The sequence below is a fragment of the Schistocerca gregaria genome, chromosome 1 (assembly GCF_023897955.1).
Source record: "Schistocerca gregaria isolate iqSchGreg1 chromosome 1, iqSchGreg1.2, whole genome shotgun sequence".
NCBI classification, from domain to species: Eukaryota; Metazoa; Arthropoda; class Insecta; order Orthoptera; family Acrididae; genus Schistocerca; species Schistocerca gregaria.
The window spans coordinates 805,620,594-805,645,724 of record NC_064920.1 but is presented as its reverse complement, the minus strand read 5'-3'; the positions used below and the strand labels follow the sequence as shown (position 1 = coordinate 805,645,724).

The 25,131-nt window shown below is 43.7% G+C and overlaps 1 protein-coding gene across 3 annotated transcripts in view; it reads left to right on the top strand.

Moving 5' to 3' along the window:
• The window catches only part of LOC126270374 (protein argonaute-2), a 233,614-nt gene that overhangs the window by 115,917 nt on the left and 92,566 nt on the right, over positions 1-25,131 (top strand). For all 3 annotated transcript variants that reach the window (XM_049974065.1, XM_049974066.1, XM_049974067.1), the window contains one exon: positions 14,533-14,796. In XM_049974065.1, the coding sequence (XP_049830022.1) occupies positions 14,533-14,796 (264 nt within the window). The remainder of the gene's footprint in view (positions 1-14,532; positions 14,797-25,131) is intronic.

Here is a 25,131-nt window from a genome sequence, read left to right as displayed (position 1 = left end):
CCTGTCTGCCGGCACTTTCCCACTTGGTAAGTCTTGGAATCTTTGTTTTTAATATATATTGAAAGAAACTTCCACATGGGAAAAATATATTAAAAACAAAGATTCCAAGACTTATCTAGCGGGAAAGTGCCGGTAGATATGCACAATAATAAAACACACACACAGAATTTCTAGCTTTCGCAACTGACGTTTGCTTCTTCAGGAAAGAGGTAAGGAGAAGGAAAGACGAAAGGATGTGGGTTTTAAGGGAGAGGGTAAGGAGTCATTCCAATCCCGGGAGCGGAAAGACTTGCCTTAGGGGGCAAAAAGGACAGGTGTACACTCGCGCGCCCCCCCCCCCCCCCCCCCCCACACACACACACACATATCCATCCGCACATACACGGACACAAGCAGACATTTGTAAAGGCAAAGCGTTCAGGCAGAGATGTCAGTCGATGCGGAAGTACAGAGGCAAAGAAGTTGTTGAAAGACAGGTGAGGTATGAGCGGCGGCAACTTGAAATTAGCGGAGGTTGAGGCCTGGCGGATATCGAGAAGAGAGGATATATTGTAGGGCAAGTTCCCATCTCCGGAGTTCGGATAGGTTGGTGTTGGTGGGAAGTATCCAGATAACCCGGACGGTGTAACACTGTGCCAAGATGTGCTGGCCGTGCACCAAGGCATGTTTAGCCACAGGGTGATCCTCATTACCAACAAACACTGTCTGCCTGTGTCCATTCATGCGAATGGACAGTTTGTTGCTGGTCATTCCCACATAGAAAGCGTCACAGTGTAGGCAGGTCAGTTGGTAAATCACGTGGGTGCTTTCACACGTGGCTTTTCCTTTGATGTTGTACACCTTCCGGGTTACAGGACTGGAGTAGGTGGTGGTGGGAGGGTACATAGGACAGGTTTTACACCGGGGGTGGTTGCAAGGGTAGGAGCCAGAGGGTAGGGAAGGTGGTTTGGGGATTTCATAGGGATGAACCAAGAGGTTACAAAGGTTAGGTGGACGGCGGAAAGACACTCTTGGTGGAGTGGGGAGGATTTCATGAAGGATGGATCTCATTTCGGGGCAGGATTTTAGGAAGTCGTATCCCTGCTGGAGAGCCACATTCAGAGTCTGATCCAGTCCCGGGAAGTATCCTGTCACAAGTGGGGCACTTTTGGGGTTCTTCTGTGAGAGGTTCTGGGTTTGAGGGGATGAGTAAGTGGCACTGGTTATTTGCTTCTGTACCAGTTCGGGAGGGTAGTTGCGGGATGCGAAAGCTGTTTTCACGTTGTTGGTGTAATGGTTCAGGGATCCAGGACTGGAGCAGATTCGTTTGCCACGAAGGCCTAGGCTGTAGGGAAGGGACCGTTTGATATGGAATGGGTGGCAGCTGTCATAATGGAGGTACTGTTGCTTGTTGGTGGGTTTGATGTTGACGGATGTGTGAAGCTGGCCACTGGACAGATGGAGGTCAATGTCAAGGAAAGTGGCATGGGATTTGGAGTAGGACCAGGTGAATCTGATGGAACCAAAGGAGTTGAGGTTGGAGAGGAAATTCTGGAGTTGTTCTTCACTGTGAGTCCAGATCATGAAGATGTCATCAATAAATCTGTACCAAACTTTGGGTTGGCAGGCTTGGGTACCCAAGAAGGCTTCCTCTAAGCGACCCATAAATAGGTTGGCATACGAGGGGGCCATCCTGGTACCCATGGCTGTTCCCTTTAATTGTTGGTATGTCTGGCCTTCAAAAGGGAAGAAGTTGTGGGTCAGGATGAAGCTGGCTAAGGTGACGAGGAAAGAGGTTTTAGGTAGGGTGGCAGGTGATGGGCATGAAAGGAAGTGCTCCATTGCAGCGAGGCCCTGGACGTGCGGGATATTTGTGTATAGGGAAGTGGCATCAAGGGTTACAAGGATGGTTTCCGGGGGTAACAGACTGGGTAAGGATTCCAGGCGTTTGAGAAAGTGGTTGGTGTCTTTGATGAAGGATGGGAGACTGCACGTAATGGGTTGAAGGTGTTGATCTACGTCGGTAGAGATACGTTCTGTGGGGGCTTGGTAACCAGCTACAATGGGGCGGCTGGGATGTTTGGGTTTGTGAATTTTAGGAAGTAGGTAGAAGGTAGGAGTGTGAGGTGTCGGTGGGGTCAGGAGTTTGATGGAGTCAGGTGAAAGGTTTTGTAGGGGGCCTAAGGTTCTGAGGTTTCCTTGAAGCTCCGCCTGGACATCAAGAATGGGATTACCTTGGCAAACTTTCTATGTAGAGTTGTCTGAAAGCTGACGCAGTCCCTCAGCCACATACTTCCGACGATCAAGTACCACGGTCGTGGAGCCTTTGTCAGCCGGAAGAATGATGATGGATTGGTCAGCTTTCAGATCACGGATAGCCTGGGCTTTGGCTGTGCTGATGTTGGGAGTAGGATTCAGGTTTTTCAAGAAAGATTGAGAGGCAAGGCTGGAAGTGAGAAATTCCTGGAAGGTTTGGGGAGGGTGATTTTGAGGAAGAGGAGGTGGGTCCCGCTGTGATGGAGGATGGAACTGTTCCAGGCAGGGTTCAATTTGGATAGTGTCTTGGGGAGTTGGATCATTAGGAGTGGGATTAGGATATTTTTTTTTTTTTTGCAAAGTGATATTTCCAGCAGAGACTACGAGTGTAGGACAGTAAATCTTTGACAAGGGCAGTTTGGTTGAACCTGGGAGTGGGGCTGAAGGTGAGGGCTTTGGATAGGACAGAGGTTTCGGATTGGAAGAGAGGTTTGGAGGAAAGGTTAACTACTGAATTGAGGTGTTGTGGTTTCAGATTGTGTTGACTAGAATTTTGAGGTGTTGGGGGGAGTGGAGCTGGAAGTGGGAGATTGAGTAGATGGGAGAGACTGGGTCTGTGTGCAATGAGTGGAGGTTGAGGTTTGTAACCCGGAAGGTGTACAAGATCAAAGGCAGAGCCACGTGTGAAAGCACCCACGTGATTTACCAACTGACTGCCTACACTGTGACGCTTTCTATGTGGTAATGACCAGCAACAAACTGTCCATTCGCATGAATGGACACAGGCAGACAGTGTTTGTTGGTAATGAGGATCACCCTGTGGCTAAACATGCCTTGGTGCACGGCCAGCACATCTTGGCACAGTGTTACACCATCCAGGTTATCTGGATACTTGCCACCGACACCAACCTATCCGAACTCCGGAGATGGGAACTTGCCCTTCAATATATCCTCTCTTCTCGTTATCCACCAGGCCTCAACCTCCGCCAATTTCAAGTTGCCGCCACATATACCTCATCTGTCATTCGACATCATCTTTGCCTCTGCACTTCCGCCTCGACTGACAGCTCTGCCCAAACTCTTTGCCTTTAAATATGTCTGCTTGTGTCTGTATATGTATGGATGGATGTGTGTGTGTGGTGTGTGTGTGTGTGTGTGTGTGTGTGTGTGTGTGTGTGTGTGTGTGTGTGTGCGCGCGCGCGTGCGCGTGCGCGTGAGTGTATACCTATCTTTTTTTCCCCCTAAGGTAAGTCTTCCCGCTCCCGGGATTGGAATGACTGCTTACCCTCTCCCTTAAAACCCACATCCTTTCGTCTTACCCTCTCCTTCCCTCTTTCTGAAGAAGCAACCGTTGGTTGCGAAAGCTAGAAATTTTGTGTGTGTGTTATTTTATTGTGCCTGTCTGCAATGGCAGACAATGTTGCACGCTATTCCCGATCATCAGGCAGTGTGTGTGCTTTGTCATGACAGTTGAACATCCTATAGTCCACTGTATGGAAGGTACTTCAAACCATTCCCAAATGGTATTTGTATAAGATTCATATCATACAGCAGCTTGCACCACAGGACGGACGACGCCATGTTGACTTCTCTCACTACTTTTGAAGTTGACGAGATTTGGACTTGTACCATCCTATGGACAGGTGAAGGTCATTTTTCTCTTCTGGACACTGATGGGCACTATACTGAGTCCCCTTTGTAACAGTGATAGTACTGGTATGTAATGGTATTATTTACTGTTGCAGCACATTAAAAGTGTTTCAGTTGAATTGATTTTGCATTATTTTTCTTCTCCGTGTCCTTGACATTAATGCTACCAAGTTCGGTACTAATATGGTAATTAGTTTCTATGTTATAGCATGTTAAATATGGAAAGTTAAATTTTATCCACCCAGTATGATGGAGTCTCTACACTCTTTTTGTTCATCACATTGATCATAGGTTTCTTTTAAGGAATTTGCAGGCAGCAAGACAAATTTGTCTTCACTTTCGTTTGTTCCTATTCTGAATTTTCACTGTCTAATCCAACATCACTTGGTAAACTGTCCTCAGACAATTTTAAAACGGTCAGTTAGCAGACAAAGATCTGGCTACTGAATCCATAATGCAAGTCCCAGGTTCATTCTCAGAGACTGCTGACGCAAAAGAAGCAATGATAGTATAGGTCAGCTCACAGTCGAGTGCCTATTGACAAAGAACTACGACAGCTTTGGGGATCAACGAGATGAAGCTGCAATTTCCTACCCCACTGCTATGCATTAGCAACAGAGTAACAATAAATGTTAGTGGTCAGTGAGAGCGCACCTGGGACGTTAAAGGGTTAAGTTACATGATGCAGATGTAATGAAAGATGTAGAAAGTTATCATGATTGTTGTCATAAATATGGAAGTAGATCCTGACACAAATTTGTAAAAACTGAGAGTATTTTTTAATGAAGTAAATTGCTTTGATAATAGCAAATTTTTGTAATAGAGTTACAACACTTATCTTTTCAATAAGAGCTTGCTTATGGATGAAGGAAGGCAGGAAATTTTCCTTACTCAATGCCCTCTGAGGAGAAGGTAAAATACTTGTGTTATTGGGACTTGGAGACAAGGTATGACTGACTAACTTTTAATTCGTATTTGGATATTATGACACTTGGTAATCCATACAAGAATTTTAAATAAAACAATTATAAATCCAAAGGTTGCTCAGAACAACACAGTGCTTTACTAAGCATGGTCTGTTTTGAGGTGATATGCAGTTGCCTTCCTGTGACCTCGTAACTGACTTATCCAGCTATTTATAATGGGACCTACAGTTTAACATGGATTCCAAACAATGAAGTAACTCAGCATTTTTCGCATAAACAAACATTGCAGTAGGTGAAAGAAGTGAAAAGTTACAGATGAAAGTCCTAGTATTGACCACAGATTGAACCCGAGACATTTATATTTGTGGTCTGACACTTTACACTCTGTACAGTAACTAGTTGACAAAACCTTTGACACTACTGTCCTTACAGCATATGCAGTATACAGCCCATTAATAAATATTACAACATTGCTGTGTTACATTCATCTAATGACAAATAATAAACGTCATTAAGAAAACACTATTACAAATTAAATCTACCATTCCAGTAATTCTTTTCTCTGATATTCCTGTAGCATTGTAGATAACTAAAACTCTCCCTGAAGACAAAATAAAATGCAAATTATTCTTTATAATTACCCATCTATTGAAGATGAGACACAACTAAAAGCTCGGTTCACTTGTTTGAATGTATAAAACCTCAGTTCACTTGTTTGAATGTAACATACAACCAGTTCACTGTTTTTCTCCTCATTTGCAATAAGGGACGTCGTCTGGGTTGAAAAGCCCACTGTTGCTATCATTTACCGTATTTACTCGAATCTAAGCCGCACCTGAAAAATGAGACTCAAAATCAAGGGGAAAAAAAAAATTTCCAAATCTAAGCCGCACCTGAAATTTGAGACTCGAAATTCAAGGGGAGAGAAAAGTTTTAGGCCGCATCTCCAAATTGAAACAAAGTTGGTCCATTGTAATATGAGAGACAATTTAGGTCGAATGAATGATGATACACCTACAGTAGTTTGGTTTGAGTCGTAAGCTTAGCAGTTAAGCTTTACCAGGTAGCCATTGCTATGCGTCAGGCGCTCCATCTGTATTTATACGCGTACCCTTCCTTTTTCACATGCTTTGTCTGGTTTGAATTGATTGCTTATTTTTCTTTGATCTGATAAGCGCAGTTTTCTTTGTTATAGGTGTTTACGTCACTCTAAGCTGAAAATGCATTACTGTACTGTGTCATGCATTGTTTGTCGCAATCTGACAGTGCGTGTTTACGGCCTGTCGCCGCTCCCGGCAAGGCTTGCTTTTGTGCGCGCTACTGCTGAGAGAGAGAGAGAGAGAGAGAGAGAGAGAGAGAGAGAGAGAGAGAGAGAGAGAGAGAGAGAGAGAGGAATTGTCTCATTAGCGAAACAATGGCAAGAGACTGCTATTTGTTGTTATTTACACTGCTGCTTTCTTTGATAATGATCAACAAGAACCAAATAATAGATGGCGTATGATAGATGATGTTCTGAATGAGAGTTTAGCGAAAATTTTTCTCCGTTTGAAAATCTTTGCAGGCGCCTCTTTAGTACATTACATTCTGCACAGAAATTAGTCATCTTAGATTTAAAAATCTAGTCAAGTGCCGTGCTTCATTTTTGACTGTATCACTGTTAAGCATAAGAATAATACGAATATAAACATGACATGATATGTAAATTTGCTGTTGTCTCACTCTAGTTTTGTGGTTTATTAGGCAGACAGGATTTAAATGAGATAGCAGCAAACACGAAACAATACATGGCAAAATGTTTATATTCATATTATTCTTATGGTGACGAGAATACTGCATGTGATTCACTTTTTTATAAAAGTTCCTATAAGCAACCATCTCTTATCACAGATACGAAAAAATCCAGAACATAGAGTTGGCCATGTTGACAAAGATCCCAAACAGTCTTGCCTGTCGGGTTTTCGTAGTACACTCAAATGCTGCTACATTCGAAGATGAACAATAAAGAATTTGTATTTACTTCGTTGGATAATGTATGAAAATGCAGTGGTCGAAACTTGGGGCGGAGAAAAAAGCTCGTCTTCCACCTTTTTTTAAAAATTTATTTACTGACTCAGAGGTTTTGGCACCAGTATTTATTTTTGTGCCTACAAAGCATGCCTGTGTAGCGCTACATATATTCGACGGCAGAAATAAGTTATGGCGGCACCCACCAACATTTTTCAGAACTTCCGCTTGCTTTGCACTCGATTCTAAGCCACAAGCGGTTTTTTGGATTACAAAAACCGGAAAACAAGTGCGGCTTAGATTCGAGTAAATACGGTAAGATTCAGTTCTCTTGACTCTTGCCAGCATTGTTTTGATTGTGGTCGTGGTCCATGTTGCTGTCACGTTAATACATACAAATCTGTGTTCTTCACTGTCGATATGAGTACATGTAGAGCGCAAGGACGAGCTGGTGAGGTGCATTGTGAATTGTTTGGAATTTGTTGAAATTTTCTGATTGACAGTGGCATACTACTGTGATCTCACACGCATTGATAAATTTTGGTTATGAATGTTGTTGCATTTGCTTGCCTGTTTGTGCTCTTGTATTTATCTTCTGTAATTTTCCCAGCTTTGTGTTTCGTTAATTTATAGTGTAATTCCTCTACGTTTGTCGATTTATTATTGGGTGTTGTCATTTTCATATAACTGTATTCGACAAGTAAGTGCTTTAAATGATAATCTGTTCAGTATGTGGTTGACACCAGCAGGTGGAATAAGGTAACCGCTGAGCCACACTTTGGGAGTGCTGGTGATCCATAAAGAAATTATTGCTTACCCCTAGTACTTTTATTTAGCTATAAATAAAATAGCTATCCAGCTAAAAATAATTGCAGTTATAAAGAAATCGTATTTTAGAAAGCACGTGCTAGAATGTTTCATGTAAAGAGAGAGCTCAATCCTTTATTTAACATGCTGATGCATGCAACAAACATTTTTCTTCTAGTTGGTGATGTGTTTGAAAGTGTTGTCTTTTGTTTACACCATCTCTTCATCCAATTTTTTCTCTGCTTCGTGTTGTTATGTTGTCAGAAGGTAAATTCTTTGTTTGGAGAGGTCTGATGCCATAAAGAAGATGGAAATGATATGATACACTTTGAAAGTTTTTAAAATACATAGAGTAAGTAATTAGAACTACAGTGGAATATCATGCTTGTGGAGCAAAGAGGGCTGTTTTGACCTCTTATGTGTGTGTTTGTAAATCATACTAGAGTTTCTAAGGTAACTCAATCTGTTGCTCATTTATATTGATAAACTCTTCAAACACACAGTTAAACAAGAAACTCTTTTATTATGTAGAAGCTTATTTTTCACCACCCAAATAAAAACAAACCTATACTTTTACTTCTTGACAGCACTCAGGCTACTTTCATAATCTTCTAACAATAATGGCACTTATTCAGCTTTCCAGCGTCGACAATAGACAGAGTAAGGGAAAAACACTTTACTAGTTGCATGAAATTTCAAGGAACATTGATGATTCTGTACCATTCTCAGCCAGTCTTAAACAGTGCTTGGAAATCATTCTCTCATGGACATTAATAGTTAGTAGATGGCCATTTTACTAATTAGGATTGTCCTTTGTAAATGTGGTTTCTCACACATTGAAATTGGAATGCTTTGAAACTGCATTGGTGTGTGTGTGTGTGTGTGTGTGTGTGTGTGTGTGTGTGTGTGAGAGAGAGAGAGAGAGAGAGAGAGAGAGAGAGAGAGAGAGAGAGAGAGAGATTGTAGCTCTGGGCACAAGACTGAATCATTGTTCCGAGTTTACTACCGTCTTTTACCACATCTTGCTTTGAATTGCTGCGGCACAGCGTGAATTTGCATTTATGCAGGATGTCTGTGATGATGCCTCCAGCTGTGCAGGGAGCATCGCTATACACACTGCCTTACCAATGGGACAATCTTTGCCATCTCACTGTAGTGATGGCGGCACCTGAGAGACTGAAGAGCTGACTGTCATTTTTCAGATTGCATTCTGCAGTCTCAGTATACAAACACCAGGCATTATCTTTGTATTATGATAAGTTACCATATACAATGCCAGCCATCCATAGACTTAGCCTGGGTTAGCTTTGACTCTCCTTTTCATCCTCCCAATTTAGTCATATTAAATCCGCAGGATAGATGCTTGGGCAAATGCCTACAATTCAGAAATGCCCAGGCATGTATGCATTTTAAGTATTAATTGATAATCGACCTTTAATGAGGTCAATTCTTGGAGTAGTACACAAGAAAACAATACTCCAGTTAAAAGGAATTTTTGAGGTATAGTACAGTTTATATTAAGTAACTGGCCTGTATATAGTGTTTTTAGTTATATTATACAACTGTCAAAAGATTAAAAAATTGTTGTCAGTTTCATGATCTTCAGAAGTTGTAGAGTTGTAGAGTTCCGACTCGGACTGAGACTCTCCTGAATCTGTTTCCTCCCTGAATACTGGATTCCTTTCCAATTTGTCTTTGCTTGGACACCTCAGTATGGACTTTTCCTTGGTATTTACAGGGTTAGGTCATGTTCTTGCTCCATTCATCAACCTTTAGTTATAGGAGAGGTAGGTTAGTTTTGCAGCTGTCTGATGAGATTGTTTCTTCTTCTTCTTCTTCTCCTCCCCTGTGGACCCATCTAAAAGTGCTGAAGGAACACTGTAGCAGTCTATGTAACTGGTGTGCCCAGAATTTTTATGGCAATTTCTGCCAATTCACAAGTTCATCTTAAACCTTGGCACTACAGTAATGGATGTACACAACAATTATCTTCCTTAGAGTGAGACCCACTCCTTCCCATACAAATTATCTGGATCAAATTCCTTGTTTTTCCCTATAATCAGCCAAGTTCTCTCTAACTTGAATAACATTTCGTCCAGTGTTCTTTGCTGTGCCACAAACAAATCTTATTGCATCAAGTGTCTCGATAGGCTTCAGATAACTACCTTGTGGTGCTGGATCAAGTAGATTAGCCGCAAGATGGATAGAAGACACAATGAATTCCTTCCTATCTTGGAATTTAGATAAGATTGACTTTTCTTCTGCAGATTGCTGTGGAGAGGACATTAGTTTCAACGAGAACTTCTACAACTTAATGAAGTTTTTGGTTATTTTGAGAACATGAGGCTCATTTAACTCTAAAGTTGTAATCAAATAAAGAATTGGGTTTCCAGAATTCTCTTCAGGCTGCAGGTATGACTATGTCTCTTCATTTACAACTAATGTTTATAAGACAACTTAAGCTAATTGCAAAATTTCAAGATGAAAAATATGGCTCCCCCCATCTTCTCTGTCATGAAAACTTAAGTGAAATTATTTTTTAACCTAATATTTCATCGAACACTGCTTGTAAAATGTGTCTGGTTTCTTCTGTTTTGACAACCTCTACTGCATTTGCCTTGAAAGTTTTGATTGCTTGATAGTATAAAATATCTGAATACAAGTTCAATAGGTGAGCTAGGCACCCAAGTGGAACAGTGTGAGGGAACTTATTCTTTACTAGATTCAGTGCAGTGTCTTGGCATTGATTCTTTGGTATTAAATATTTTTTAAGTTAGTATCCTCATTTTATCATCAGAGCAGTACACTTGTACAAAAATAGATAAAGGAGCAGAACAGAAAACTATAGTAGGGCTCAGATGTTGCTACGAAAACAGTTAAACGTGTAAAAATACATTTATCATCAAGAAACACATGCCAGCTGTTAAATACATCCAGTAATAATTTTGCTATCAATAATCATTCTTCAGTAATGTTCAGAGATTTGACATTAATTATGAAGAGTGTTACATTACTAAAAAGGACAGTATAAATGATAAGCAGCTGTTAGCAACATGTACCCTTCCTTGGTATGTCAAGTTAGAATGCAAGTAAACAAACATGCTTCTCTCTTCTTTCTTTTCATTCATAGTAATAAAGGCAATGAATGATATACATAGTTTTAAGTGCAAACATTTCAACTTTTAATATCAGAATTATTCATCCCTTATTTTAATTGATACTTTACAAACCCTAGCAGCAAAAACTTTAAAAAGTTTTTTTTTTTCTTTTTTTAATAAACGCCTAGATTTTTGGCGTTTAAAAGACTTTGTGTAAATTTGAGGGCAAAAGCCCAAATATAATGTCCTGCCCACTGGGCATTTGCCCAGCCCACATCACTACCCCATCCCCAGCCCCCACCCTTTTTCACTGCACTACCACCACAATGCATCAGAATAAGCTTATCGCTCTGTCTGCACATTAGATTTGAATCAAAATTTCGTTACCGCACATGGTACTCTCCACCATGCACATTATGGTGGCTTGCAGAGTATGTATGTAGATGCAGTTTCCTGGAACAGAATACTGCTATGAAAATTCTAGATCTACATCTGCATACACAAGCTACTGTAGGGGGTTTGGTGGAGGGTATCCTGTACCACTAATAGTCATTTCCGTTTTTGTTCCACTCACAGATAAGTGAGAGAAAAAGACTGTGTATTTGCTTTCATATGAGCCCTAATATTTTGAATCTTTATCTTCATGGTTCCTAAGGGCAGTAGAATCGTTCAGCAGTCAGCTCCAAATGCCATTTCTTTAATTTTTCTCAATAGTGGTTCTCAAAAAGAACATTGTCTTCCCTCTATGGATTCCTGTTTGATTTTCCGAAGCATCTCTGAAACACTTAAATTTTGTTCGAACCTAGTTGTAACTAATCTAGCAGCCTGGCTCTGAATTGCTTTTATATCTTCCCTCAATATGAGCTGGTAAGGATCTCAAACACTCAAGCAGTGCTCAAGAATAGGTCGTACAAGTTTCCTATATGCGATATCCTTTACAGGTGAACCACTCTTTCCTGAAATTCTCCCAATAAACCGAAGTTGACCATTTGCCTTACCTACCACAGTTCTTACGTGATTGTTCCATTTCATATTGCTTTGCAACGTTAACACCCAGGACAAGCAGGACACTAGTAATACTGTAACCAAATATTACTTTCTTTTTTTCCTACTCGTCTGCATTAAGTTACATTTTTCCACATTTAGAGCTAGTTGCCATTCAACACACCATCAACTAGAAATTTTGTCTAAAGTTGTCTTGTGTCACTCAACTTTGACACTTTACCATGCACCACAGCATCATCAGCATACAACCACCTGCCAAATCATTTATGTGTATAGAGAACGACAGCAGTCCTATCACACTTCCCTGGTGCATTCCTGATGATACCCTTGTTTCATAAACATTTGCCATCGAGGACAACATACAGGGTTCTATTACCTAAGAAATTTCGGAGTTGTGACGTTCACCTGCTTTATTTCTTTGTTGACAGTCCTCGGTGTCGACGTACTGTGTTGTTATACTGGCTGAAAAATGGGGGGTTGAAGTTCAACACTGACTACTATAAATGATGTAGTCACACAGTTGCGTTTCACACAAATACTTCAAGAATCCTAGCGGTGGTTCTTCCAAATATTTATAATTAGTACAGAATTTATATTTGTTTATAAGTCGACAATAGAATTTTAGTCATGAAACAATTACTGATTTCACTCTATAACAAAAGATATTAACTAGAATAGTCAAAATAAATTAGGAAATTGAGTAAATACACAAAACTAAGCACTAAAATAGATCTGGTACTATATTTCTTAAGACAGTGGGCCAACCTTTCTCTTTTATGAAAATGCAGATTACACTCATGTATGTTAATGGTGATTAGTCAAAATTAAAAAAAAAAAAAAAAAAAAAAAAAGGAATTAAGAAGGCAGATGGCAAAACAAGGGAGGAAGTAAAGAGACCCCAGCTCGATACGTAACAGTCAGTTGCATATCAGCTAATGTATTCCGTATGCTCATACCTTTGTTAAGAGCCTGAAATGGAGCACCGTATCAAATGCTTTGTGGAAATCTAGAAATTTGGAATCTGCTAGTTGCCCTTCATCCATAGTTAGCAATTTATCATATGAGAAAAGGACAAGGTGAATTCCACACGAGCAATGCTTTCTAAAACCATGCTAATTTATGGACATAAGCTTCTCAGTCTCAAGAAGGTTTATAATATTCAGACTGAGAATATGTTCAGAAGGTTTTTGTGGCACACTGGTTGGTGAAAACAATTGTCTGCCAGGCATCATTTATCCATATTTGGGAGGGAGGAAGCTTCGGAAGTCAGTTGCAAAAAGGTTGACTAGTGACTATACAAGTGCTTGAAATAGCTGCGCCACATTAGACAAGTTTTATGCAGATGACATCATTTCAGACAACCTTGCAATTGCTTTCACAGTCCACACACTACCTCATATTAGTGATAGTAGAACAAATCTTGTGTATAGCATTGAATGGTAAGACTTCGTCCTCATAATAGATTAGTCCCAATTTTCTGTGGCGGCAATCTATTAAGCCTACTCTTAGGTTGTTATCAAGCCCAAGCAAAAATGTAAATTAAATAAATTCAAGTATGATTGTTACCATGTTGTGAAACACAATGCTAATGGTCATCTGTATGTGAAACTATATAATGTGATGTATATTGAAGTCTTTGAAGGCACTTGATAAAGAACTCTTCTTCTGAAACTCATTTGTAGATTTGTGATTAACAATTAAGAATAAATACTGTTGTATGTCACATTATGTTACCAATTGACCATTTTAACGTGGAAAACATTAAAAACAATAATGTTGTTCTCAACCTGAAAGCTGGTTTGTACACTGCACTTATTTACTAGGCATAGACCATGTTGGAAGTGGTATGCTTTTCCTTTCTGAGTCATCAAATGAACTTACGCAGTCAGTTATGTTGGAGCCATATTACTTGGACTTCAGCATTGCAAGCATATTTCTGATTGAACTGGTCTTCACAGGGCTGTGGTGTGCCCGAGAGAGTATGAATAAACTTTGTATAGCTTCATGGTAGTTGCAAAAGATGACTGATATTGCCTCGCCTAATGACACAGGTGTGTGCATGGGTCTTACTTCACAAAGTTCCAGTGTGTGCAGGCTTGATGCCTCACACAAACAAACAAACAAGATTTCGCAACTACTAGAAAGGTCTACGTGCCTTTTGTGTTGCTCTCAGGGCATGTTCACCTGCAGGAAGACAAGTTGGAGATATGCTGGCCACGTGAAGCCGAATTGCATGGAAAGTGAGTGGTGGAGAATAAGTGCTGCTAACTCAGCTTTGTCCCATGCATACAGTGCTCTAAAGCACTCTAGACACAATACAAGTTACATTTTATCAAGTATAAACATGATTCCGATTTGTAAAATGAATAAGAGGCAGAAATAATCCTGGGTTTGGAGACTGAACACTAGTGCTAAAGATTCATAAACTCATTAAGCTACCAAGTCAGTTGAGACCAAGCGCTAAACCAGTACCTATTTTATAAATCAAATTTTCATGAATCCCATTCTCAGTCTTCTCTTTCTCTGCTTTGTTCATTTATTCACCACAACTCCTACCATCACTACTTGTGGTGGTGGTGGTTGTGATGATACTACTAATACTACTACTAATACTACTACTACACCACCACCACTACAAATTAGCACATTTTTACACAGCTTATATAATTATTAAGATTTGTAGTTTATTATAGGCAATATGTGATTAAGTATTTTCCTATATTACTTTATTTTCATGGTATGTATAATGAGATATAATATGTAATGAATTCCCGGCAATTTTTGATAGTGTCATTTATTTTTACAAGGTGTGCAATATTGTGGCTGGACAGCGTTGTATCAAGAAGTTGACGGATATGCAGACATCAACTATGATAAAAGCTACAGCGCGTTCTGCTCCCGACCGTGAACGTGAGATAAACAGCTTGGTGAGGCGAGCTGATTTCAACAATGATGCCTATGTACAGGAATTTGGGCTCACCATCAGCAACAACATGATGGAAGTGCGCGGACGTGTCCTGCCCCCACCCAAACTACAGTATGGTGGCAGGGTTAGTTCGCTCAGCGGACAGGTCTCTCTCAGTTTCATTATATTTTATCTAGTACTAAGCATTAATATAAGAATGGAAATTGCTTCATGTTTCTCCCACCTCCTTTCTTCCAGCCATATCTATTTTCCTTCCCTCACACCCCCTGTTCTCCCTCTCCATCCCTTTCACTTCCTACCCCCCTCCCTCACTTCAGCATTCCCCCGCTGATACTCCCACTTTCTCCTTCTTGCCCTTATCCCTCTCCTCCCGCCCTTCCTCCCATTATTCGACTCTGCTTCTCCTTCTCCTCCTCTTTCTCCCACTCTTTCCCTCTCCTCCCCACAATCTTTCCCTCTCCTCCCCACAATCTTTCCCTCTCCTCCCCACAATCTTTCCCTCTCCTCCCCACAATCTTTCCCTCTCCTCCCCACGATCTCGCCCTCTCCTCCCCACGATCTCGCCCTCTCCTCCCCACGATCTCGCCCTCTCCTCCCCACGATCTCGCCCTCTCCTCCCCACGATCTCGCCCTCTCCTCCCCACGATCTCGCCCTCTCCTCCCCACGATCTCGCCCTCTCCTCCCCACGATCTCGCCCTCTCCTCCCCACGATCTCGCCCTCTCCTCCCCACGATCTCGCCCTCTCCTCCCCACGATCTCGCCCTCTCCTCCCCACGATCTCGCCCTCTCCTCCCCACGATCTCGCCCTCTCCTCCCCACGATCTCGCCCTCTCCTCCCCACGATCTCGCCCTCCCCTCCCCACAATCTTTCCATCTCCTCCCCCCAATCTTTCTCTCTCGTCCCACTGATCCCCTCTCCTAACCACTGATCCCCCCGCCTCGCAATGACGCCCCCCCTCCTTGCAGACGACCCCCGCCTCACACAGACAACCCCCGCCTGCCCGCCTCTCACAGACGCCCCCCCGCCTCTCACAGACGCCCCCCCGCCTCTCACAGACGCCCCCCCCGCCTCTCACAGACGCCCCCCCGCCTCTCACAGACGCCCCCCCGCCTCTCACAGACGCCCCCCCCGCCTCTCACAGACGCCCCCCCCGCCTCTCACAGACGCCCCCCCCCGCCTCTCACAGACGCCCCCCCCGCCTCTCACAGACGCCCCCCCCCGCCTCTCACAGACGCCCCCCCCCCCCCGCCTCTCACAGACGCCCCCCCCCGCCTCTCACAGACGCCCCCCCCCCGCCTCTCACAGACGCCCCCCCCCCGCCTCTCACAGACGCCCCCCCCCCGCCTCTCACAGACGCCCCCCCGCCTCTCACAGACGCCCCCCCCGCCTCTCACAGACGCCCCCCCCCCCCCGCCTCTCACAGACGCCCCCCCGCCTCTCACAGACTGCCCCCCCCCCAACCTCGCACAGAGGCAACCCGCGCCGCACACACGGTCCCCCCTGCCTCGCCCCATACTGAGATAACCCCTCCCCGCCTCGCACCGACTTCCCTCCCCGCCTCGCACCGACTTCCCTCCCCGCCTCGCACCGATTTCCCTCCCCGCCTCTCACCGACTTCCCTCCCCGCCTCTCACCGACTTCCCTCCCCGCCTCACACCGATTTCCCTCCCCGCCTCACACCGATTTCCCTCCCACCCCCACCCGCCTCGCACTGACTCCCCCCCTCCCATTCTTACCCCTTCGTCCCCTTCCCACTCTTGACCCCCACCCTCCCACTCTTGGCTCCCTCCCTCCCATTTTAATGGTGCATCGTGTCCATCATGTGCTAAGACTTCTAGCATCCTTCTCTGACGTGAATCTGCACTTCCACTCATTCTCCAGCTGTTGGGTGAGGTTGCCCTCCTGGGTGTGATTTCCATCCTCGTTGCTGTCGATGATAATTGATTTCTTAACTCATTTGCAGCTGATATCCAGCATGGTAGCCAGTAGCCAGTCCATTGTGGTTGGGCCAGCATGTACCATGTTAGTTGTAACCCCCTGACCACGCAGGGATCGCTCTGCTGATGCCTGCGCTATTAACTGCCCATGTATGCCAAGGACATATGCCCATCACCTTGGGGCATCGGGCCCTCTTGCCAGATGGTCTTTGCTGCAGCTGGGTGGCGCCCGTGGGGAGGGTCCCCGGTCGGAGTGGGTGGCATCCGGGCGGATGGCACAACATGAAGTGTTGTACGCCATCCCTTGCTGGTGATCAAAAACCAGCAGTCTTCAGTCGGTCAAGGTCTATCTTCAGTGCTAAGAAATACAAGCCCAAATCGTTCCTCTCACTGGCCCCACCATGGGAGGAACAGCAGGCTAAGGATGGGAGCAAATTTATCGCCCTGGTGCCTCGTATGTACGAGAGTTGATTTGGAATCTTTCTTGTCAGTGAAACTTCAGTTTCTTGTGGAGCATTTAGAGGACAAGTTTGGGGAGGTGGAGGTCTTGTCCAAAATGCGGTCGGTGTCGATCTTCATCAAAACAGCATCCTCTGCCCAGTCACAGGCATTACTCGCTTGTGACAAGCTGGGGTACATTTTTGTTTCCATCACACCCGATAAGAGCTTGAATATAGTCCAGAGTATCATATTTCACAGGGACCTGCGCGCCAATGTAGAGTGGTGCGTCCACCGGGGACCGAGCAATAATCAGGTTGTCACTGGTGCCTTCATCCTGGCCTTCGAGGGTGACACATTACCTGAGAAGGTCAAGGTTATGTTCTACAGCTATGATGTAAAACCATGTGCTGGAAGTGGACGTCCTTCACATCCCAGAACTCCCTGTGCCCTGCCCCCCATCTGTATCAATTGCAGAGAGCACCATTTGTCGTGCTCGGCAGACTGCAGGATTCTCCAGAAAGGAACAAAAGTAATGAAATACAAGATCCTGGACCGACTGACCTACATTGAGGCTAAGAGAAAATATGAGAGGCTACATCCTGTGCATATGAAATGAAACTACACAGCCCCCCCGACAACCATCAGTCCCCACTTCTCAACTGGAGAAGCGTAAGTCGTCTTTGGCTCCTCTTGCCCGGAAGGGATCCCTTGGGTCACTACCTTTCCAGGTTCCTACCAGTTGCAAAGCTGACACCTACCAGTGGCTAAGCAACCACAGGTAGCTGGTCGTAGGGCTTCATGGTCCTCCTCAGTGTCTGAGACTGAATCAATGAAGCCCTCCCAGCTGGACAAACCTAAGGAGCAGCAAGAGAAACCTAAAAAGGAAAAATACCCCCAAGAACCAAGGCAGTGGGGTGGTACCCACACCACCACCACCACCACCGACAAGCTCTGTGTCTGAGTACCTGGGTGGAGATTCTGGTATCCGCTGAGGACCTAGATCTTGTTGGGCCTCAGACACAATGCATGTCGATTGTACAGGTACTCATCTAGTGGCAGCAGGTGACCCTGAGGTGTAGACTGCCTCATTGAGTGTTTCATACCTTCCCAATCTCACGATCTTGTAATCCTCCAGTGGAGTTGCGGCAGTTTTTTCCACCAATCGGCTCAGCTACAACAACTGTTAAGCTTTACAACTGCTCTTTCTGCATTGCTCTCCAGGAAATCTGGTTCCCGGCAATGCTCATAACCCCTTGTGGAGTGTCACCATGCTTACTGGCCGAGGTAGGGAAGACCAAAATTTATTGTCACAACTTGACCGCTGCCTCTTCAATACAGGTGCCCCCACTCATTTCAGTGTGGCATATGGCACATATTCGGCCAGTGATCTCTCAGTTTGCAGTCCTGGCCTTCTGCCATCTATTCACTGGAGAGCACATGAAGACCTGTGTGGTAGTAACCACTTCCCCATCTTCCTTTCACTCCCTCGGTGTCATGCCCATGGATGCCTACCCAGATGGGATATAAACAAGGCATTGGTATTGTCATTGAGCAGGTGACTACAACGATCGTTTCAGTGGCGGAAAATGTGATCCCTCGTTCTTTAGGGTGCTCTTGACGAAAGACACTCCTTGGTGGTCGCTGGAAGTCACTGAGGCAATTAGAGCATCGGCGAGCTCTACAGTGACATAAGTGGCACCCTTCCCTAGAGCATTTAATAACCTTTAAGTGGCTCTGTGCCTGCTTTTGCCGGCTCATTAAAACGACTGAAACAGGAGTGTTGAGAGAGGTACATGTCGGCCATTGGGTGCCATATGTCTCCTTCCCAAGTCTGGACGAAGATCAGACTTCTTTTTGGGCACCAGACCCCAACAGGTGGCCCTGGCATTAACATAAATGGCGTATTATCTACCAATGCAAATGCGATTGCTGAGCACTATGCTTGAACCTCTGTGTCGGAGTACTACCCCTTAGCCTTTCGCACCCTCAAATGGTAGATGGAAATTGATGTCATTTACAGAGTGGGCGCTCCTCAGCACCCTTGCACATTCTCCCCTCGCAGCTCCTGGGCCAGATTGGATCCACAGTCAGATGATTAAACACCTCTCGTCTGACTACAAGTGACATCTCCTAGTCATCTTCAACCTGATCTGGAGCGATGGTATCTTTCCATCACAATGGCAAGTGAGCCCCTGGTCAAAACCTACTTGATGTGGATAGCTTCTGGCCCAACAGCCTTGCTAACTTTCTTTGTAAGCTGCTGGAACATATCGTGTGTTGGTGGTTGGGTTGGGTCCTGAAGCCATGTAGCCTACTGGCTCGATGGTAGTGCGGCTTCCGCCGGGGTCGCTTACCACTGATAATTAGTTGCTGTATTTTTTGACTTATGTAAAGCATACGACACGACCTGGCGACATCATATCCTTGCCACATTGTGTGAGTGGGGTCTCTGGTGCTGCTCCCGATTTTTATTCAAAACTTCCTGTCTCTCCGTACTTTGTGTGTCAAGTCGGTGCCTCCCATAGTGCCCCCCGCCTCCCCATATTCAGGAGGATGGTGTTCCGCGAGGCTCCGTATTGAGTGTCTCTTTAGTGGCTATTATCGATCTAGCAGCAGCTGTAGGGCCATCGGTCTCACCTTCTTTGTATGCCGATGACTTCTGCAATTTGTACTGCTCCCCTAGTACTGGTATTGCTGAGCGGCACCTACAGGGAGCCATTCACAAGGGCAGGCATGGGCTCTAGCCCACGGCTTCCAGTTTTCTGCTGTGAAATTGTGTTTCATGCACTCCTGTCAGCATTACACCGTTCATCCAGAACCAGAACTATACATTAATGATGATCCACTCACTGTAGCGGAAGTGCTGGCAGCACCTCAATGCCCTCTGCTGCCTGATCAACACCAACTGGGCTGCAGATCGCTCTACGCTGCTACAGAGCCCTTGTTCAATCCTGCTTTGACTGTGGGAGTCTGGTTAACTTTTCAGCAGTGCCCTCAGCGTGGTACGTTTACTCGACCCAGTGCACCACTGTGGTGTTCACCTAGCAATGGGAGCTTTTAGAATGAGTCCGGTGACCAGTGTGTTGGTGGAGGCCGGAGTTCCTCCATTGAATGTTTGGTGTGCACAACTGCTTGCCAGTTACATTGCATACATTCATAGTTCTCTTGTGCATCTAAATTAATGTCTCCTTTCCCCAACCACAGCAGTTCATCTCCCACATAGGCGGCCCAGGTCAGGGCTTACGATTATGGTTTGTGTCCATTCCCTTCTGTCTGAACTGGAGTCATTCCTGTTACCACCTCTCCTCGAGGTCCATTCATGTACACCTCCATGGTGTACACCTAGGCCGCAGATTCTTCTGGAAAGTTCACATGGCCCTAAGGACTCCGTTAACCCTGCGTCTCTCTGCTATCATTTCCTCTCGATTCTTGATATGTACTGAGGCCACGAAATGGTTTACACCAACAGCTCGATGGCTGATGGTCACTTAGGCTTTGCATGTGTTCATGGAGGACATATTGAACAGCACTCCTTGCCTAATGACTGCAGTGTTTTCACTGCAGTGCTGGCGGCCATATCTTGTGCTGTTGAGCACACCCGCTCGTGCTCTGGCTAGTCATTTTTCCTGTGTACTGACTCCTTGAGCAGCTTACAAGCTATCGACCAGAGCTACCCTCGCCACCCTTTGGAGTTGTCCAGTCAGGAGTCCATCTATGCCCTGGAACGGTCCCGTCATTCAGTGGTGTTTGTGTAGTGGGGTCACGTCAGAATCCCAGCCAACAAACTTGCCGACAAGCTGGCCAAAGAGACTATGAGACTATGCGGAAACCCTCTTCTGGAGATGGGCAGCTCCAAAACTGATCTGCGTTCTGTCTTACGCCACAGTGTTTTTTGGCTTTGAGAGACTGAATGGCATAACAATATGCACAACAAACTGCGTGTTATCCTATGTTATTTCCTATTCCCTACTTCGCCCCTAACCCTTCATTCTTCGTCTCCCCTTATTCACTTTCTCACTGTTCCTTACCCTTGCCCTTATTCAACCACTAACTTCCACTCCTCTACCCACACTCACGTTCACACTCTTCATCCCTCCCCTTCCCCCCTCCACACTACTTCATCTCCTCTCACTCACCACCTCAACTTCCTCCCCCCGTACTCACCGCCTCATGCTTACAACTCTCTGCTCATCCAACCCCTCTTTGTTCCTTCCAATACTTCTCACACTTTCTCTCATGCTCCCCTCTCATGCCGCCCCCCCCCCCCCCCCTCACGCCCACCTCTCTCCTGACAGCCCTTCCCGTATTGCTCACTCACCTCTGCCACCTCAGCCTTGCTTGTTCCTCTCTGCTGCCGCTGCCCCTGGCCCTCTGCCACCACCCTCGCCCTCTCTGCCACTGCCCCCACCTTTCATGCAGTGTTTGAATCCTAAGTTTATAAAAACAAAGTAGTCCTAACTGTTTATTGATTACATGTATATGCAAGTACTCATAGTTTCTTAATTTAGTTGTTTTTGTCACTATGTAGTTATCCATGTAAATTAAATGTCTTTTGTAATTTAATGTAGCAGTTCATTAAATTGTTCCACTGGTTTGCAAAAGTTTGCTGAATTTTGGTTTAAGACATGAAAAAGTAAAAAAGTAAGTCTGTCTCTTAGAATTGGATGATCTTGAAATGGCCTCTTTCGGTTTAAAGTGATGGGAGAGAAAAATGACACACATCCTCCCCCTTTTTCATGGTTAAATTAGTAACAAAATCTGCTTGGGTCAAACTGTGCTCTCTTGTTCATTTCTCTACTTGAAAATGTGGAATATTGATGGGTAAAATTAGACAAGTATATGCCCAATGAGGTTGTGATTGAGAATTTAAGAAGTTGCTATGCAACTAGATAGATCATAACCACAGATAATGTAGCCAGTTTTGTAGCAGCAGTTTATTGTAAGTTGGAGGAACAACTAAGCACTTAAAGTAATTGGAAAAAGGTGCTGGTAATACATGAAATTCATGAAAGTCACTGGAGAGATTCACATAACTGTAAGTTTGTATTGCTGACAGGAGTATAATCTGGAATTAGAGAATAGTTCAATTTATCTGTATTACCTTGGATATTGTTGAGGTCTGCAAAAGTCTGAAGAAATTCTCAAAACTGAATATATATAGCTATGCTTCAGTTACTATTATGGGAACAAATAAAGTTTTTGAAGTTAAAAATTGGAAAATATGGAATACTTTTTTATGCCGATCAGTACCTTTTTGGAGACCTGAAATCTGCTCTAGAAGAATCAACTTCGATAGTACATCTTTTGAACTCGGCTAGCATTTGAATAAAATCCCTTTGGATATTAAGCTGTGTCATTATAAAACACTAAAACCAACTATGAAACAGATATTTTTACTGTCTTTCCAACATAAATGTTCATGATAAAGTCCCCCTGAAGTGATACAGTTGAAGATTGTTGAAACATCAGTTTTGGGGTTGTCTTTAATGTTTCGTAATGATCAGCCTAGTACTCAAAAGGATTTTATTCAAAGGACATTAACCATGAAAGCCTATACATTTTCATCTGTTTGCACTGTTCATCCATGAAGTTAATGTAAACTCTTATGCTGTTGTTTTAAGATATCTGACCATGGCCCTAATGGGTGGCCGTTGGAGACTTCAGCCATGATCACACAGAAAAACTAAACTGGAACCTAATTGCACTTGGTGTAACTGGAATCATTTGCAACAGACTTAACAATAAGAATTGGTCAGGTTCTTTTGAAACAAAAGGTGACATCTTTTCTTAATTTGTTTATCATCAAACAATGGAAAACATGCGTAATTCTATCACAGTCACTGTTTTGAAGATATTGACCAGTTGTGAAGTTTCGGCAATTCGAGATTATTATTCAGTGAATTGTTTCCTTCAGTGCACTTTATAATTATCTTTATGTATTTTTGGCTTGCAACTCTTGCATTACATGTTCATTCAACTGAGTCTGCCCCACTACTGTATTCACGGGCTTGCTACTAACTCACATTGTAGTTGCGACATAACAATGGCCTGTCTACCAGAAAAGTGAGGAAACTAAAAAGTTGTAGAAGCTGAGGCTCGCCAGCTAACACTTGCAGATTGGTAGTTTACGGGCAAGGATGTCATTCATGGTATTGTTATAACTGGAAGGCTTTAAGTATTGGCAACCACGATGATGTTATATTCCTATATGTGCAGAAGCTATTCTGTATAGTTCAGCAGCTTGCAAAGGGAACAAAATGTGAGTCTATTGAGTATTGGGCAAGCATTTTATTTGCATATTAGACCAGTTTCATCACTGGATTAAATACTTTCTAGCACCTAGAATGCAGCATGAAACATCCTGGTAGATTACAATTTGTGTGCAGGGTTGGGACTGGCAGAAGTATGAGTGTGAATCCTGCTTGTGCATTGTTTGTCCAGGTTAACTCAGTCTGGGAGAGTATTGCCTAAAAAATATAAGTGTTTTTATTTTATTATTATTATTATTATTATTATTATTATTTTAAAAAGCTCTTGTCCCAGCTATACACACAATTTAAATCTGCCACGAAGTTTCAAAACATTGTACACTCTTCTGCAGAGAAGAAGATTCAGTCTGTAATTCAGTATGGCGTATTTTAACAGGGAGGATTTATCAGATAACAGATGTGTGTGTGCCTACAATATTAACAGTTCTACTTGGTATTATGTGTTGCAAAATACAGTTACTGAAGGGGGTCAGCAGCCATTTTAGTAGAGGAGAGAGGCAACTGCAGAACTGTAGATTGATCTGGTCTTGTAATATTAAACCATAATGCCTTTGCCATGTTAACATTCCAAAGGCCAAAAGCAAGGGAAAATATAGACATTATATTTCCCAAACACATGCAGGTCTACTGTACCGTTTAATATTGATGGTTTCCTCTTGGATAAAATATTCTGCAGATAAAATAGTTCACCATAAAGATCTCTGGGTGGGTGACATCTCAGGAGAAAGTTCTCAGGAAAAACAAAACTGTAACTCTATGGATCATTGTCTGCTGCAGGCTCATCCAAACTGCGCCCCTGGGGCGCTAGCGCCCGCGATCGCTCGCGGCCAGCGCCCCGGGCGAATTCGTATGTTGTCCCAGTGGCCGAGCCATATCGCTTAGCTGGCTGTGCGGACCGCCCGACCGCCAGCCGCGCCTCGTAATGCCACTGTACGCGCACTTCGTTAAGGACGACAGACCACTGTACCAGCAGCATTCAAAAGTGACAAAAAGCCATTAGTCAACAGATGTAAGGCTACAGTGGATTGAGATGGATGGTCAACAGCAGCAGACAAAAAGAAAGAGGAGCGGCAAGTCCGCACTATTTAAACCAGAGTGGGAAATTAATTTCCTTTTTACTGCTGTCAAAAATCATGCCAGATGTTTATTATGTCATTGGAACCTCACGTATTTAAAGAAGTACTCGATTGAACGGCATTTTAATACCTGGCACAAATATCAGTTCGAAAATTTGTCGCAAGAGGAACGCCAGTGAACACTTGAAGTGAAAGAAAATTTCAAGCAGCATTACAGTGAAGTAAGCGTTTCCTATCGTATGACATGTTATTATTTATTATATTTTATAATCTGATATGTCACTTAGCAATGTGCCAGTTATCAAATATCAGATTTCAGCAACAAGGAATATTTATTTTCGGTTAATTTTTATAATTTGGCTGCATTAAAATCGCATCCACAGACATAAGAAAAAGTTTCATGTGCGTCAATTTTTGCCACTTTCTAAAAACCCGTCACAAACGCTCTCTCGGTCAGCAAAGTGTCATTAATAGCCATTCTTTGTTTTTGTATATTTGTGGGAATCTCATCAATGATTGCCTGGTCGAATCGGCGGCTTGTATTTGTCCTGCAGATCTCACGGAAAAATTTGAAGAAATAGCTTTTTCGCCTCAAACTGTCGCTCGCCGAGTCGAAGATGTGGCCTCAGATATGGAACAGCAGTTAATGGAGAGAGTGGCAAACTTCATTTCATTTTCTATCGCTCTTGACGAGTTGTTGACGTTGTGGACATATCTCAGCTTGTTATATTCATTCGAGGTGTGTCACAGAAGAA